Source organism: Saccopteryx leptura, chromosome 4, assembly GCF_036850995.1.
Source record: "Saccopteryx leptura isolate mSacLep1 chromosome 4, mSacLep1_pri_phased_curated, whole genome shotgun sequence".
NCBI lineage: Eukaryota > Metazoa > Chordata > Mammalia > Chiroptera > Emballonuridae > Saccopteryx > Saccopteryx leptura.
In genome coordinates, this window is record NC_089506.1 from 29,370,493 (window position 1) to 29,388,132 (window position 17,640).

Here is a 17,640-nt window from a genome sequence, read left to right on the forward strand (position 1 = left end):
CCAGTAAAATATGAATTCCATATAAACAATGAATAATTTTTAGCTTTAGTATCTCCCAAGTATTACCTGAGACTAAAAAGTTATTTGTTGTTTATACAAAATTCACATCTACCTGAGTATTACTGTCTTTTTATTTGCTCAATCTGGCAACCCTAACCCAGGCTCTCTCAGATTTCTTAATGACACTCCTAAACTTTATTGGTTTAAGAGCCTACTACACAAATAATATGAGCTTACAATAGAATAGATAACTTAAGAAAGTAGTTAAATTGCCAAGATTCAAATGCCAATTCTACCACTTCCAAGGTGTAAGGCAGGGGTCCCCAAACTTTTTACACAGGGTCCAGTTCACTGTCCCTCAGAGAGTTGGAGGGCCGGACTATAAAAAAAACTAAGAACAAATCCCTATGCACACTGCACATATTTATTTTAAAGTAAAAAAAAACGGGAACAAATACAATATTTAAAATAAAGAACAAGTACATTTAAATCAACAAACTGACCAGTATTTCAATGGGAACTATGGGCCTGCTTTTGGCTAATGAGATGGTCAATGTCCGGTTCCCTATTTGTCACTGCTAGCCATAGTAAGTGCTATGACGTGCTTCCAGAGCCGTGATGCATGTGTCCTGCGTCACCGGAAGTAGTACTGAACGTGAGTGACGCCGTGCTTTGCGGCGCTGCCACATACAGTACGCCAGGAGCACATGATGCGGATGCTCCTCTCACTGACTGCCGATGAAAGAGGTGCCCCTTCCGGAAGTGCGGCTGGGGCTGGATAAATGGCCTCAGGGGGCCGCATGCGGCCTGTGGGCCGTAGTTTGGGGACCCCTGGTGTAAGGTCTTGAATAAATTCTTTTTTTTTTCTTTTCTTTTTTTGAGAGGGAGAAAGGATAAAGAGAAAAGTATCAACTCATTTCATTTAGTTATGCCATTGATTGCTTCTCATATGTGCCCTGACTGGGGCTCGAACTAGCAACCTCGGGATGGAGCCGACCTCAGGATCAAACCGCTGACCTCAGCATTCCAGGAGGATGCTCTATCCACTGCACCACTGGCCAGAGCTTGAATGAACTCTTTAACCTGTCTGAGCCTCAGTCTCTTCACCTATAAAATGGATTGAGTGGATTAAATAATGTGCTTAAAGGGGTTAGCACTGGGTCTAACACGTATAAGTGAGTGTTCAATCATCTGGAAAAACAGCCTAGAAAGTACACAACTATTCAATGGGTCCCACTGAAGTGGAAAGTCAGTTGTGATAACAGAATAAGATTACAAATAGGACAGCGCATGGAGCATGGAGGGAACGACACTGCAATGCAGCCAACACAGTATTGAGAATACATAGCTCTGCAGAGATGTAATATGTAGAAAATAACCTGGTTTGGCCTATTGAGAATCAGAATTGCTGAGTTCCGAGCTCTAATTAGAAAGACTTGAAAAGTCTAGAGAGAAAACCAAATGATAAAACCAAAAGAAAAATGTAGTTTAAAAATAAAGCTCATGGATTGACACCAGGAGAGCCAGAGGGAAATTCTGCAACCTTACATTTATAAAAGTTGCATAATGGCTAGCTAGGTATTTTCTGACTCTTCAGAGACCAAAGAGGGGGAAATTCGCTTGCAGAATACAGTACTTTTAAAGATTCTACTTAAGGCAGGCTAAAATTTGAAATGGGGAGAAGTCACTTTTTGCAAATAGAAAATAAATAAATCTGCCTGACCAGGCGGTGGCACAGTGGATAAAGCGTCGAACTGGGATGCGGAGAACCCAGGTTTGAGACCCTGAGGTCGCCAACTTAAGCGCAGGCTCATCTGGCTTGAGCAAAAAGCTCACCGGCTTGGAGCCAAGGTCGCTGGGTTGAGCAAGGGGTTACTCAGTCTGCTGAAGGCCCGTGGTCAAGGCACATATGAGAAAGCGATCAATGAACAACTAAGGTGTCAAAATGAAAAACTGATAATTGATGCTTCTCATCTCTCTCTGTTCCTGTCTGTCTGTCCCTATCTATCCCTCTCTCTGACTCTATCTCTGTCCCTGTATAAAAATAAATAAATAAATAAATAAATCCAAGGATAAGCATGGAGAACATTTTTTCTCTGACGGTCTTCAGAAATTGGGAAGATTCTATGGTTTAAATGTCATTCCATATGAAAGATCAAATGATCTCTAAAGGTCCTCCCCCAGTCTAGGGTTCTAGAATCTATACTGACATTTTAAAAGCCAGATGTGACAGCATGTTTGCTGAGGGATTGCTGTCACGGCTACTCTACCTGAATTCATTTAAATGGACATGAGCATTATTTCCCCATTTCCCTTCAGAGCCAAGTAACCAGGCAACAGTAATTTTCTATTATTTTATCTTTTTTTCTACCCCCAAAAGACTCACAGTAAGCTCAGAAGGAAACAATTTTAAAATCCATAAATGTTTTTCTCATAATTCAAGGCCTTAGACTACAGGGGTAAATGTTTTAAAAGCTCGATGACATTTATAGTGAATAAATATACTAGGTTTTAGATTGTTTATGAAATCTGTTCCTCTAGGTACTTGGCTTTTTAATCTTTCTCTTCTCTCCTTTGTCCTTGCAAACTATTGGAGAAAATTAAAGATCATTTACTAGTGGTAAAGTGATTCTGGATTTGCATTTTTCAAGGATTAGGTAGTAGGGAAGGATGAAAGGTTAAATTACATGGTTGATATCCTAGGAAGAGGAAAACAAGAAAGTAAAAAAAAAAGAAAAAAAACAATGAGGAAAAGGTGGAATAAAGCTGATTCAAAAGTACAGCTAGGCCCTGGCCAGTTGGCTCAGCAGTAGAGCGTCGGCCTGGCGTGCAGGAGTCCCGGGTTTGATTCCCGGCCAGGGCACACAGGAGAAGCGCCCATCTGCTTCTCCACCCCTCCCCCTCTCCTTCCTCTCTGTCTCTCTCTTCCCCTCCCGCAGCCAAGGCTCCATTGGAGCAAAGATGGCCCCGGCGCTGGGGATGGCTCTGTGGTGTCTGCCTCAGGCGCTAGAATGGCTCTGGATTCAACAGAGCGATGCCCCAGCGGGGCAGAACATCACCCCCTGGTGGGCATGCCGGGTGGATCCCGGTCAGGCGCATGCAGGAGTCTGTCTGACTGCCTCCCCGTTTCCAGCTTCGGAAAAATGAAAAAAAAAAAAAAAAAAAAAGTACAGCTAAGAAGTAAAGAAATTGGAAAACATGAAATAATGGAACTGAGATCACCATAATCTTTCCATCCTTCCATTTTCATTAGGCCATAGAATGTTAGAGGTAGAAAGCATCTTAGAAATGAAACCACATTAAAGCCTGTCTTACTCATCTTAGTCTCCCCCAAGGTACCTTTACAGAGAAATGCCTCAATAAATGTTCACTGAATGTATGTTCAACTCACATTCGTTGAACACTTGCACCTGATTTGGGGGAGTAGTCTTCTAAGTGTGTTACACGTTATCTTGATTAATCCTTACTGCAACTCTGAAGGAGCTATTGACTATTTTTTTTTCTCCTTTTTGTATTTTTCTGAAGTTGGAAACGGGGAGGCAGTCAGACAGACTCCTGCATGCACCCGACCGGGATCCACCCGGCATGCCCACCAGGGGGCGATGCTCTGTTGCGACCAGAGCCATTCTAGCGCTTGAGGCAGAGGCCATAGAGCCATCCTCAGCGCCTGGGCCAACTTTGCTCCAATGGAGCCTTGGCTGCGGGAGGGGAAGAGAGAGACAGAGAGGAAGGAGAAGGGAAGGGGTGGAGAAGCAGATGGGCGCTTCTCCTGTGTACCCTGGCCGGGAATCAAACCCCGGACTCCTGCACGCCAGGCTGACGCTCTACCACTGAGTCAACCAGCCAGGGTGCTATTGACTATTTTATGAATGAAAAACAAAAGTTCAGTAACTTACCTAAAATCACAGTTCATGGATGAAACCAAGATTCAACTTGTGACACTCCTATGCCACCTCTACCTAATCTTGCCACCACTACCTTTATTGGCTTTTTAATTACTCTTCTGATGCTTTAGCTATATATATTATGATGGGGGTGGGGGAGTTGACCTTGGAATTCAAAGAAGAGAACTGACTTGATCTATAGCTTTGTTTCAAAATTTTCCAAATAGCATATCACTTTGTATGCTCGCCCAATCCTTGCTTTGCATATCCCTTTACCATGATCCCATCACTGGAATCCCCTTGTTCCTCCCTCCACTGACGCTGGCTAGCACCTTCCAATTCTGTATCTACAGCAAACATCTGTTATATTCACACCATGAAGGGCTAGTCTAGTCATTTTTTAAATTTTTATCACTTTGCCAGGAGTAGAAATTAAGTTCCAGAGACATTTGAATACAATTACTCCTAATGTCTTCGACAACCCCAGTTACATGTAGCTGGTAAATGGAGACTTCTCAAAAAGAAGTCCTTGATGGAAAGGACCCAAAGTGATTTTCCCAGAGCAGAACATGTGAAACTCCATTTCAGTCCCTGAGCTCTGGGGAGACAATGAAGAAAGGAAGACTATTGCCCTTGCTTCCCAGTCACCTCAAGACAACCTGGAGAACAAACTTGAGCCCTTTCTCCAAAATCCCACTCTGTTAAGTGGAATGAATGTTTGAGAATCAACAGTACAGCCAAAAGTGCTCTTCTTAACAAAAACTGATCTTTCTACTGGCCCACAGCACCTACTATTACCCCATCTGACAAATTTAGTATTTTATCTCGTCAGTCTCTGTATTGTCTGGCTCCTCATCCCATTTATGACCTTCACATTGCCCAGAGCTGGACACACAAGAGACTCTAGTACCAATTACATTGAACATGAGTTGACCCCATGCCACTACTGAAAGCTGTTTGTGTTCTCGGACAAGGTAGCAGTCGCCACAAGTGGCTGCTGACCACTTGAAATATGGGCAGTCTGAAGTGAGACATGCTGTATGTAGGTCGGTCGATACGACACTGAGTTTTTGGAAATGAAGTATGATAAAAAGGAATGAAAATATCTCATTTTAAGTTATTCTGCTGGTTACAGGTTGAAATCTTATTTTGGATATACTGGGTTAAATAAAATGTATCATTGCGTTTTTTACTTTTTAGGTGCCTATCGGACATTTTTTCATTACATATGTGGATCACCTATTTCTATGGGACAGCACTGGTCTAAAGGATGACAAGATGAAACTAACCACACATTGAATCACGCCTTGTCTTCTGTTTCTCATGGCGGTTCCTCAAGAGGATATCTGAGATTGTAAAAGCGATGTCCCCGTGCTCGCAGATTCTCATCCTAGTCTCTGCGCCCAGAAATCTTGGTTCACAGCTCTTTGAACAACAGCAGCTGGAAAGTTTGAGAGGCATCTTGAAAAGGAATAGGACCCAAGGAGCAGGCTGGGGTTTTTTGGTTTTGTTTGTTGGTTTTTGACTCAGGAAGTCCTTCTAGTGGCAGGGGCAGTAGCGGACCTGGCAACACATCCTGGAAGGCTCTCTAGATTGCACTTGAACGACGCCAGGAAGACCCCTCCAGCCACCCACCCACCTACCCACACACATCCACAACGCAACCCTTTCCGTCCACTGCGACCTCCTCAAGATGGCCGCCGACGAGAGGGCGGCCCCGCGCTTCCCCGTGTCGATTGGGTGAGACATTTCAATGCTGAGCGCTGATTGGCCCACACGGAGACGTAAATTGGGCGGGACCGGAAGGTGGCCTTAGCCCTGGGGTGGTGGGGTTTGGGTCTCGACATTGGTCACTTGGGGATGTGGAGAGCTGGCAGCATGTCGGCGGAGCTAGGAGTCGCGTTTGCACTGCGGGCAGTGAACGAGCGCGTGCAGCAGGCGGTGGCGCGGCGGCCACGGGTGAGGAAGGGGACCGCGTGCGGACGGTGGGCGGCCGCTCTGAGGAAGGGGACACCTGCGTAGGAATGGGTCGTCACGGTGACGCAGAGGGCTCTCCCGGAGGGGCGGGACCTGTCCGCCGCCTTGGCTTTGGCACGGGTTGCAGAGCCCCAAAAAGCTAGCGAAGGGCTTCCTCAGTGACCTCGAGATGAGGCTGTCAGCTTTCGTGGAGGTTGGCTTAGTCGGAACAGAAGGTATCCGCTAACCTGGGTAAAGGACCAGTCTCCAGGCGTCGCTTTTACCCATCCCGCTTCCTGTAGGAGTCAACCGCCTTCGCAGACCGCATAAGGGTCAGGCCTGAGCCCAGCAACTGCAACATGTATCCTGCAAGAGCACCCAGAGGGGGCCAGAGCCGCCTGAGATCACGTGTGTGGCAGCGTCTGACAGCTAGTCGATTCTCAGTAAATGTCAGTTCCACCTGTAGGCGACATAGACGGTGGGTCGATTGGTTGGACTTCGGCACCGACCTGCACTTGCGCGTTTGCGGCATTAGGGAGCTGGCATCTAATCCCCTTAAGAGAATACATTTTTCCCCCTTATATATATTTTGTTTCCTGGAATTTCATTAGACCAAGAGTCCGTCAATATCTGCCCTCCTCGGTGCAAGTTTAAGCTGGATGGTGTGGCCGTGAGACACACCTCAACAAAGAGGTCAGAGGTTTCTCATTGGTGCTTATGATGTCAAAACTCAGAATGCTGGTCTGAACTCAGACACAGAGTGGTTGCCAGAGAGGACTGGGGGACTGGGGGAAAGGGGTGAAAGGATTAAGAAGTACAAATTGGTAGTTACAAAACAGTCGCAAAGATGTAAAATACAGTGTAGGGAATATAGTCACTAATATTTCAATAATTACATATGTGTGGTGCCAGGTTGGTACTGGAAATATCAGGGAGAACACTTTGTAAAGTATATGATTTTAACTGCTATGCTGTATGCTTTAAACCAATACAAAATAGTATCGAAAGTAAACCATAAGTGAAAAAAAAAAAATGAAAAAAAAAAAAATGCTGGCCTGGAGACAAAAGACCTGTATCAGTATAATCTTTCCTTGGCTGCTAGTTTGATATTACCTTGAACAAGTCACTTTTTTTGAAGAAGCAAAAGAATGAACTCTGATTGCTCTAAACTCACTCCTAGAGATAATGTACTATGATACTCAGTGGTTCTCCAAGATAAACTAGGGATTTCCCTAATAAACATGACACTTGGAGGGTCTCCCAGCATAACTCTCAGGCCCATTTGCTGCCTATTTCACATTTCTGTCTGGAAACCATCGATTCATTAGCCTAATCCTAGGAGTTATGACATGATGTTTTAAAAGGCTGTTAATACAGCCCTCAGAAGGAAGAGGAAACTCTGTAGCTGACCTGACTTTTTAGGGCCTTTGAAAACACTGTGATTCTGTAAAAATTGTAAAAGAGTGATGGGGTACCTGAAAACTGAACTGCATAAGAGATGAATCTCTTATTGCCTCTGTAGATTTTGTTGCAGAATTTGGGGAAGCCTTGCTCTTTATGTGATGACCATGAGGGTTGGATAGGTCTAATCCTAAATCCAGAGTTTGTGTGTGTGTGTGTGTGTGTGTGTGTGTGTGTGTCTGCCTCAGGTCTGCCGCTGGTTCTTGATTAGACTGAACAATAGATAACACAGTTATTCTAAGCAGGCCACTTTTGAAAGTGAATGGGGTCAATATTAATAATTATACCAGGACCAAAATGAGTTTCCAGAACTTTACCTGGGGGTTTCAGAAAGCAGAAATGGCCTTCCTTCTAGTCAGAGAGTGATGCCTTCCCTTAATGAAGTGATTCTTAAATCTCCAACTTTGGTGTGCAAGAGAATCATCTGGAGTTTGTTAAAAAGGAGATCCTCAGACCCTGGCAGGTTGGCTCAGTGGTAGAGCATCGGCCTGGCGTGTAGGAGTCCCAGGTTCGATTCCAGCCAGGGTACACAGGAGAAGCGCCCATCTGCTTCTCCACCCCTCCCCCTCTTCTTCCTCTCTGTCTCACTCTTCCCCTCCCGCAGCCAAGGCTCCACTGGAGCAAAGTTGGCCCCAGGCACTGAGGATGGCTCCATGGCCTCTGCCTCAGGCGCTAGAATGGCTCTGGTTGCAACAGAGCAATGCCCCAGATGGGCAGAGCATCGCCCCCTGGTGGGCGTGCTGGGTGGGTCCCTGTCAGGCGCATGCGGGAGTCTGTCTGACTGCCTCCCCATTTCCAACTTCAGAAAAATACAAAAAAAAAAAAAAATAGAGATCCTCAGAGTCCAGCCGCAGAGACTCAGCTTCAGTAGGTCTGGAGTAGGACCCAGGTGATCTGACGCAGTTGGTCAAAGACTGCATTTTAAGGAAATGGACTGTTTTTACTTACCTGCCCAGCTCTCCTGAGAAATGTCTTTTGCTAGATATTAAATTAGCTAATATATATTAGATTTAGATGCAATGCATTTGAAAGACGTTTGGTCAGCATTATTTGGCACTGATCTCCCTGCAGTACTGGAATAATGGAGCTTACCAAATATCAAGTTAAGATCTGTGCTGATCTATTGTACAGAGCAGGGGTCCCCAAACTTTTTACACAGGGGGCCAGTTCACTGTCCCTCAGACCGTTGGAGGGCCGGACTATAAAAAAAACTATGAACAAATCCCTATGCACACTGCACATATTTTATTTTAAAGTAAAAAACCAAAACGAGAACAAATACAATATTTAAAATAAAGAACAAGTAAATTTAAATCAACAAACTGACCAGTATTTCAATGGGAACTGTGCTCCTCTCACTGACCACCAATGAAAGAGGTGCCCCTTCCAGAAGTGCGGCGGGGGCCGGATAAATGGCCTCGGGGCCGCATGCGGCCCGCAGGCCGTAGTTTGGGGACCCCTGGTACAGAGTATACAAATATCACACAGGACATGTCAGGATAATATTCCCCAGCATTCACTCATCTGGCTCTTTTCCTCTTGGCAGGATCTCCCAGCCATCCAGCCCCGGCTAGTAGCAGTCAGCAAAACCAAACCTGTAGACATGGTGATTGAGGCCTACAGTCACGGCCAGCGCACTTTCGGAGAGAATTATGTAAGAGCCCTTTTCCAAACTGCCTTCGGAAGAGTCTTGTTTGCCAAGCTTCTTACTTGTCTTTTTCACCCTGTAGGTTCAGGAACTGCTAGAAAAATCATCAAATCCTAAAGTAAGTAGATATCTGAATTCTTTAGTTTGTATCTAAATCTTGACATTTCCGTTGAAAATTAGACCCATGTTGGTGGTTTGGAGCGAGAGGTTGGGCTGATGGTAGAAATGTCTATATTCATCTCGAGCTCCCAATATTTCTCAGTTAAGTTTTCTTTCTTTATTAAGACTATAATTTTCTCCTTTGCAATTTTTTGCAAATGGTGTTTTTAAGAGCTTGGTGTAACCCTTAATCCTTTTGAGATTTAAAAGCTTTAATCAGTTCCTTAATAATGGGTGATATCTGAAAGATGAGGAGAATAGATGGGAACGTGAAAGAGAAACAAGCCTTAGATGTTTTTCAAAGTATCCTTAGGGTCCTTGCTGAAGATGGTGGTAGTGCTTTGTTGCATAGGTATGAGAGGTCAGAAGGGAGTGTGCAAAGTCTTTTGAGCCAGCCAGGCCTCCATAAAATCTATGTCAAACATAGTTACCTTTTTCTCTTCAGATTCTGTCTTCATGTCCTGAGATTAAATGGCACTTCATTGGCCATCTACAGAAACAAAATGTCAACAAATTGATGGGTAAGATAAAAATTCTAAATATGTATAATATATATGGTTTTTCTTTTTTAGTTTGTTGAATTACATTTCTGGATTCTCAAATGTTAAATCAACACTGCATTCTGGTGATAAACTACTTGATCATGAACTGTTATCCTTTTACAATCATCTTGCATTTGGTTAGTTAGATATTGCTTGAAATTTTTGCATCTGTGTTTACAAGGGTCATTGGTCTCTTTGTTTTTGTTTTTTGAAATGTCTTTATTTGGGTTTCATATCAGAATAATGCTGGCCTCATAGAATGAATTAGGAAGTATTCCCTCCTTAAGTCTTTTGGAAGAGTTTGTGTGGAATTAGTATTATCTCTTAAACTGTTTGGTAGAATTTGCCAGTGAAGACTGGAGTTTACTGCTTGACCAGGCGGTGGCACAGTGGATAGAGCGTCAGACTGGGATGCTGAGGACCCAGGTTCGAGACCCTGAGGTCGCCAGCTTGAGCGCAGGCTTATCTGGTTTGAGCAAAGCTCACCAGCTTGGAAGCCAAGGTTGGTGGCTTGAGCAAGGGGTTACTTGGTCTGCTGAAGGCCCATGGTCACGGCACATATGAGAAAGCAATCAATGAACTAAGCAATCAATGTCACAACAAAAAACTGATGGTTGATGCTTCTCATCTCTCTCCGTTCCTGTCTGTCCCTATCTATCCCTCTCTCTGACTCGCTCTCTGTCTCTGTAAAAAAAAAGAAAAAAAGACTGGAGTTTACTTTGTGAGAAGGTTCTCAACTATAGTTTCAACTTCACTAATAGATACAAGGGTTTTCACATAATCTGTTTCTTCTTAGATGAGTTTTGCTACTGTGTCTTTCAAGGAATTTGATCATTTCATCTAAATTAATGAATTTATGAGCGTAAGGTTGTTTGTAATTCCCTTTTTTATCCTTTTAATATCTAGAGTCTGTAGTGATGTCAACTCTTTCATTCTTTATAGTAGTAATTTCTGTCTTCTCTTTTTTCCTAGTCTATCTGGTTAATGGTCTATCAAGTCTATCAGTCTTTTCAAAGATTGATTTTGTTTATTCTTCTCTATTATTTTATTATAATATGGTATATAAGCAAAAGTAATGATGTGTTGCAGGGTTTATAACATGTAAAAGCAACAGCTATGATAATAATAGCACAAAGGGTGAAGGAAAGTGCCTGTGGTGGCACAGTGGGTAAGGCGTTGACTTGGAATGCGAAGGTTGTCTGTTCAAAACCCCGGGCTTGCCCAATCAAGGCACAAACACCAAGCAATCAGTGAATAAATAAAATGAAGCAAATATGAACCGATACTTCTCACTTCCCACCTCCTCTCTCTGTAAAATCAATAAATAATGTCTTTAGAAATAATGTGAGTGCATGAATGTAAGACAGAAGCAGAAGTACACTGTTACAGGTTCTTAAACTTTATTTGAAGTGGCGTAACACCACTTAAAGGTAGACTATGGTGAGTTAAACTGTAAAGCAATCAATAAAATAACCCAATAATGAGTTATAGTAATAACTCAGCACAGGAGATAAAATAGAGTCATAAAAATATGTGAAATGCTATCTTATGGTGCTTTTTATTTGCATTTTCCTAGTAACTAATGAAGTAGAGCATCTTTTCATGTGCCTGTTGGCCATTTGTATATGTTCTCATTTCCTTATTTTTAAACTGGGTTTTTGTCTTTTTATTGAGTAATAAAAGTTCTTTATATTATATATTCTGGATACAGATCCTTATTAGATAAATGATTTACAAATATTTTGTCCCATTCCTTGGGTTTTCTTTTCACTGTCTGGATGGTATTGTTTCTAGTACTCCCATCCCAGAAAGTGTGAGAACATGATAAAGTCATGCCACAGAAGCACTTTGGCTTTATTGTCCTCTTGACCACTTTCTCTCAGTTGGAACTGAGACTGAATCAGACCAAGCCCGCTTCTTGGAGCATGTGGATCCTTACGCCGCATGACTATGGTGTGTCAGCGTTTTTCTCTCCTTACTTGTTTTTGCTGATTTGACAGGGATGGTCTAACATTTGAACTTACATGTAATAAAACTTTCACATAGGTCTTCTTAACAGAACCTAGACTTAACTGTCATTTTCTTTTCCTGAGAAATTATTTTTCCATCTACCAAAATAGGTGTTGTGTGATGCTTGCTGTAGCAGGATACGTGAAGAATTGCTTTCTCGTTACAGCTGTCCCTAATCTCTTCATGCTGGAAACACTGGATTCTGTGAAGTTGGCAGACAAAGTGAACAGTTCCTGGCAGAAAAAAGGTTCTCCTGAAAGGTTAAAGGTTATGGTCCAGATTAACACCAGTGGAGAAGAGAGTAGGTGACCAGATCTGTATTGTAGATTTTTATTCCCTTAGGATGGTTGAAGCCCAGAAAGAGTGGAGGGCCTAAGTTATCTGGTACCTAAGGTTATAGGAACAAATCACAGGCCTTTAAGTAAGCTTTGTTATTTAGGATCTAGATGGCACAATGACATCCGTGCACGCCAGCCCACATAGTATTCTTTAATACGTCATGATTTGTTATTTTTTAATTTTTGAAGAGGCAGACAGGGAGCATCAAGAAGGGGAATGTGACTTTGATCTCTTGAAAATTTGCAGGTCACCATCACTCCTGTAAAAGATTGCAACATTACATGAGAAATTATTCTTCTTGGGTTCCAAAAAATAATACATTTAATGTTACATTGGGAAAAAATGGAAGGAAAATCAAGTGAGCACCAGGCCCTGACTAGCTTTACAAGGTGTGAGTAACAATGTAACATAGTGAACAGAGCATGGGTTTAGCAATCGGATAGACCTCGGGTTTGAGCTCCACTGCCTTCCGGTTTTGTAACCTCAGGTAAATGACCTAAACCCTTTGTACCTGCTTCAGTTCCTTGTCAGGCATGCTCTCATAACAGTACCTGCTCCGGAGGCTGTTGGGAGGATTGAGTGCTAATGCAGTTAAAGCTGCTGGCACAGAACCCTGCACATTTACTTGTTAGCAATTTGTTAAGAATAAGTATTTACAGATCAGTCATTTGCTTCCAACCATCAGAGCACCAGTATCCACCGAATCTTAGCATGAAGTTCAGTATAGGCATCTGTTTTCCAAATAGGCCGTGGAGTCAGGCTGTCTGGGGTTCAAATCTTAGTTTCAGTTTCTATTTGTGTGACCTTGGAAAAGCTACTGAGCTCCTGTCTAAGGGTCACCTCCTCTATTACAGGGAAGGTGTGAAAATGGACCCTTCCTCTGGCTACTTAAAACCTTTTGGTATAAGGGTTTTCTGTTTATTTTTATTTTTGTGAAGGTAAGCATGGCCTCCTCCCTTCAGAGACAGTAGCCACGGTGGAACACATAAATGCCAAGTGCCCCAGCCTGGAATTCGTGGGGCTGATGACCATAGGAAGCTTTGGGCATGATCTTAGTAAAGGACCGAATCCGGACTTCCAGGTACTTGGGCCAGGGAGAGGGTTGCTCCTGTGCTAGAGAGCCTCTTAGCCAAGTGCTGTCGCAGGGCGGCTGCTGTAGCAAGCTTCCAGAACATCCCAGATGCCGCTGTCGGTACTGTGACCCTTTTCTGAGTTCTTTTCATTAGGAAAAGAGAAAGGTTGCTGAAACCACACAGACCTTTCTCAACTCAGTCTGAACCTGGCTGAGATAGTCTAGAGAAAATGGGCTTTTTCTTCTTCTCCAGTGACTGACCGTTTTCTTAAAAATAGGAGAATTTGTTTAAAAAGTAAAACCATTCAGTAATTACTGGCAATTTCAACTGCCCTTGACACCATGAGAAATAAATCACCGTGTCAGAGATGTTCAGATTCAGCCGTGTCCAGGCAGCCTTAGAGAGGCAGAAATAAAACAGGCGTCACACTTGTCTTTGTCAGCTGTTACTGTCCCTCCGGGAGGAGCTGTGTGGAAAGCTGAACATTCCTGCTGGCCAGGTTGAGCTGAGCATGGGCATGTCCGTGGACTTCCAGCACGCAGTAAGTGTCCTCGCGAGTGCCGTTGGATCGCAGGGCCGCAGCAAGATCGGTTTGTGCTGAGAAACCTCTGAAACGCTCATTGTGGCAGTGGGGCCTCCAACAGCAGCATTCTCAACTATTCTATTCCCCAACTCTTCTATTGGTTTGTATTTAAAACAAAATGTATAGAAATTATATCCTGACACACAATTTTTTAAACTCAGTATAATTTTCTAAGTGGAAACCAAAGGGAAATTAAAGTATAATTTTTTATTTTTTTTATTTTTTTTTTAGGTTTTGCTATTTTTTATTTTATTTTTTTAGGAGTTTTTTTTTTTTTTTTAATTTTTATTTTAATGGGGTGACATCAATAAATCAGGGTACTTACATTCAAAGAAAACATTTCCAGGTTATCTTGTCATTTAGTTCTTCTGTTGCATACCCATCACCCGAAGAGAGATCATCCTCCGCCATCCTCCATCCAGTTCTCTCTACCCCTCCCCCTCCCCCTCTCCCTCCTTCCCTCCCCCCACCCCCCGTAGCCACCACACTCCTGTCCATGCCTCTTAGTCTCGCTTTTATGTCCCACCAATGTATGGGATCCTGCAGTTCCTGTTTTTTTCTGATTCACTTATTTCACCCCACACAATGCTACCAAGACTCCACCATTCCGCTATAAGTGATCCGATGTCACCATTTCTCCTAGCTGAATAGTATACCATGGTGTATATGTGCCCCATCTTCTTCATCCAGTCCTCTATTTTTTTTACAGTGATTAAAAGCCTTTAAGCAAACTCTTGGCCAATACAGCAAGAATCCCTAAAAGAGTAGTGTCCTTAACATGTTCCCCAAGTCCAAGTTGGCGCCATCACCATGCCAAATCCCTGAAAAATGCAACCCAACCACAGTTCAGTCTGTTAGGAGCTGTCACAGGGAGCAGGAGTCCAGGAAAGTTCCCCACAGGAAAAGTCCACCTGGCACTGGAATTGTTGTCACCATTCTATACTTTGCAGCTCATGTCCAAGTCCCAATGACTGCTGCTTCTAGCTGGTAATGATTCAGGTAGACTGGAAAAAGCCATTTGCAGCATGCGTGGATATGGAGCTTCTGTTCTCCTCTGCCTGGATAGTTGAGACCAGGTTGCTTTTCCCTGGAGCTCTGTGACTGTGGCCTGGTAAAGAGAACCTTGGGATTAAAGTATAATTTTTAAAAAGGAATTTCACTGTGTAAATGCTTGGCTATAGATATAGGACAGTGAGTCCTGATGAAGTCTGATGCTTAATTTTATGTATAGATTCACCATGAATGTAACAGCTATTAAAATATACTAATATAGCCTGACCAGGCGGTGGCGCAGTGGATAGAGTATCAGACTGGGATGCAGAAGACCCAGGTTCAAAACTCCGAGGTCACCAGCTTGAGCGCGGGCTCATCTGGTTTGAGCAAGGCTCACTAACTTGAGCCCAAGGTCGCTGGCTTGAGCAAGGGGTCACTTGCTCTGCCATAGCCCCTGGTCAAGGCACATATGAGAAAGCAATCTATGAACAAGTAAGGTGCCGCACGGAAGAATTGATGCTTCTCATCTCTCTCCCTTCCTGTCTGTCTGTCCCTATCTGTCCCTCTCTCTCTTTCTCTCTGTCCCTGTCACCAAAAAAATATATATACACACACACACACACACACACACACACACACACACACACTGATATAGATGCACTATATTGGCAACTCGAATACATGATTTTTGGAACAGTAAATAAATAACTTGATAAAATTCCAGAAATCAAAGTATAAACTTTCCTGTCTAGACAGCAGTTGCACTGCTGGAGTGTTGTGTATATTAAAACGGTGCAAAAATACTTTGTATTTATAAGTAAATGGAATTAGACCCTGTGCTGAGACTGTGATAAGGAGGTCGTTGACCTGCCCGACCACGGAACATTAGGAAGGCATGTGGGCTGTGCCCCGCACACATCCCTGTGAAAGCCAAAGAAATCCGGACTGATTTTTTAAACACCCCTCAGAGGTCGTGTTGCCCCAGAGAGGGCCACTGCCCATCCTCCTCCTGGGCCGCACTGCCCCTCTTCACAGAGGCCCTGCGACAGGCGACAGCTGGGGGCGGCACAGCTGCTGTTCATTGTTTTAACCCAGCCCTCAGTACTTGTCTTCTTTCCCACAGATTGAAGTCGGATCTACAAATGTCCGCATAGGAAGCACCATTTTTGGAGAGCGAGATTACTCAAAGAAACCCGCCCTGGACAAGTCGGTAGTAGACCTAAAGGCCCCTGTGGACGTGACACAGGCACACTGAGCCGAGGAACAACCAGCAGGGGCTCACAGCCAGTGGGCCCTGTCCAGGAAGACAGGACTTTCGTGTTGACGTCCCCAGGGCACAGCACAGCCCTGCTCTCCCTGTGCCCTGAGGAGCGCACGCTGGATCATGTGTACCGATGGAAACCTGTGTTCCGCGTCTGACATAGGAAGCTCGCTTTAGGCAGTGGCGTTGGATTGGATGTGAGAATCCTGACATTTCTGCAGAACGGTACCGAATCAATAGCCAGAAATTGAGTCCAGTACTGAATCCTGCCCAGGAACACCAACCCACCCGTGAATGCCTTTCCCAGGTTAAAATTCGGTCACTGATGCCTATAATGACCAAAGTCTGAGGAATTCCCATTTGCCATCCACTTTAACAGAAAATCCCGTGGGATTACCAACTTCATGCAAGCCCCTGCTGAGTAATTATATTCGCTGCCCTGGAGCAAGGTGATTATGTCTCCTCCACCCCCGATTTCTACCCAACCCAGTAAATACTGGTCTCTACTCTGGAATAGCCGTACAGGTAACGTCAGGAAATGGCTCAAACTAATGCTTCAAATCCAAATGGTTGTTTTGTTGGTGAGAATTTGTCATTGGCCACCTATGATGTTGACCCTGAAAATTATAGGGGTAACATAATGGGACTTTGGCCTTCCTAACATCCTCCTGAAGAGATAGGACTCTGAGCTTTCTCCCCTGGGCCTTCCAGTGATGAGAAGTTAATGATAGGATTTCTCATTCATATAATTCTCTTCATGGTGATTTCTCATCAGAGACCAGTGGACCTCATAGCTCCCAGGAATGAGAGGTCCTTCAAAGCCAGTTCAGGTTTACAGTGTCCACAAGGCCTGGCCTTGAGCGTGCTGTTCCTGAGGAGCACTTTCAAGGCACATTGATAAGCCTGCCCCCCTCACTACAATATTTATAAGCCAGAATTGCAGCTTTGGTTTAAAAACCAGAAATCACAATGCTCAGATGTCATGACAGATGAGTTGGTCCGGGTCGTTTATTCCCTAGGTGGTTTTTTCTTACCTATTCAAGCCCCAATCTTTAATTTTATGAAATAACTTTCAGAACAGGATGCTGCTGCTGCTGAATGTAATTTTGTAAAACTTCGATCATTATGAGCCCTGTACTGTTACAGTCAAGGTAGAGTGTGATATTTTAGTCTATTAAATAAAAATGTGAGTTTAATTATGCCATCTGTGCCAATTACCAAGCAATTAAAAGATTTATTTTTTATGATCTGGTGTAGTGAGTGAGTGTAACAGGAGGGGGCACTGGAACCGGCAGGTGCAGCTGTGCCCATCACTGGCCTTGGGCCAGCCAGCTTTGGAGAGGGTTTCCTCGGGCCACACATGCAGCCAAAGCCAAGCCATGGGTGAAAGAGGGATTCTGAACTTCCAAGGGCAAGAAAAGGAAATGTTGGCACTTCAGGAATTACAAAAATAGAGGTTACCTACCTCTCGCTGCAAGAATCTTTTAAATTGCCTCTAGATGGCGACATTGGCTAACCTGCAGGCAAGCACTGGGGTCCACTGTCAGCAATGACCTTGGAAGGGACTCTCTTCCTCCCAAACCTTCTTTACGGGCAGACGGGGAGGCCAGAGCGGACACAGGTGATATAGCTGATTCTTGGAGAGCCACTGATTCTTTCAGGTAAACTGCTAACTCAGCTGAGGGTCCTGGTGGCAGCTGTGGAGTGAGGAGCTGTCTGGCTTGTGCCCAG

General features: G+C 43.9%; 1 protein-coding gene across 1 annotated transcript; it reads left to right on the forward strand.

The window, feature by feature from the left end:
* The first annotated feature begins 5,685 nt into the window (after positions 1 to 5,685).
* PLPBP (pyridoxal phosphate binding protein) lies at positions 5,686 to 17,151 on the forward strand. Its single transcript, XM_066380327.1, has 8 exons — positions 5,686 to 5,843; positions 8,848 to 8,955; positions 9,032 to 9,067; positions 9,554 to 9,629; positions 11,827 to 11,961; positions 12,938 to 13,080; positions 13,515 to 13,613; positions 15,772 to 17,151. Exons 1-8 carry the CDS (start codon positions 5,745 to 5,747, stop codon positions 15,901 to 15,903), a joined length of 828 nt encoding a protein of 275 aa, XP_066236424.1. The 5' UTR covers positions 5,686 to 5,744; the 3' UTR covers positions 15,904 to 17,151.
* Positions 17,152 to 17,640: the final 489 nt, after the last annotated feature.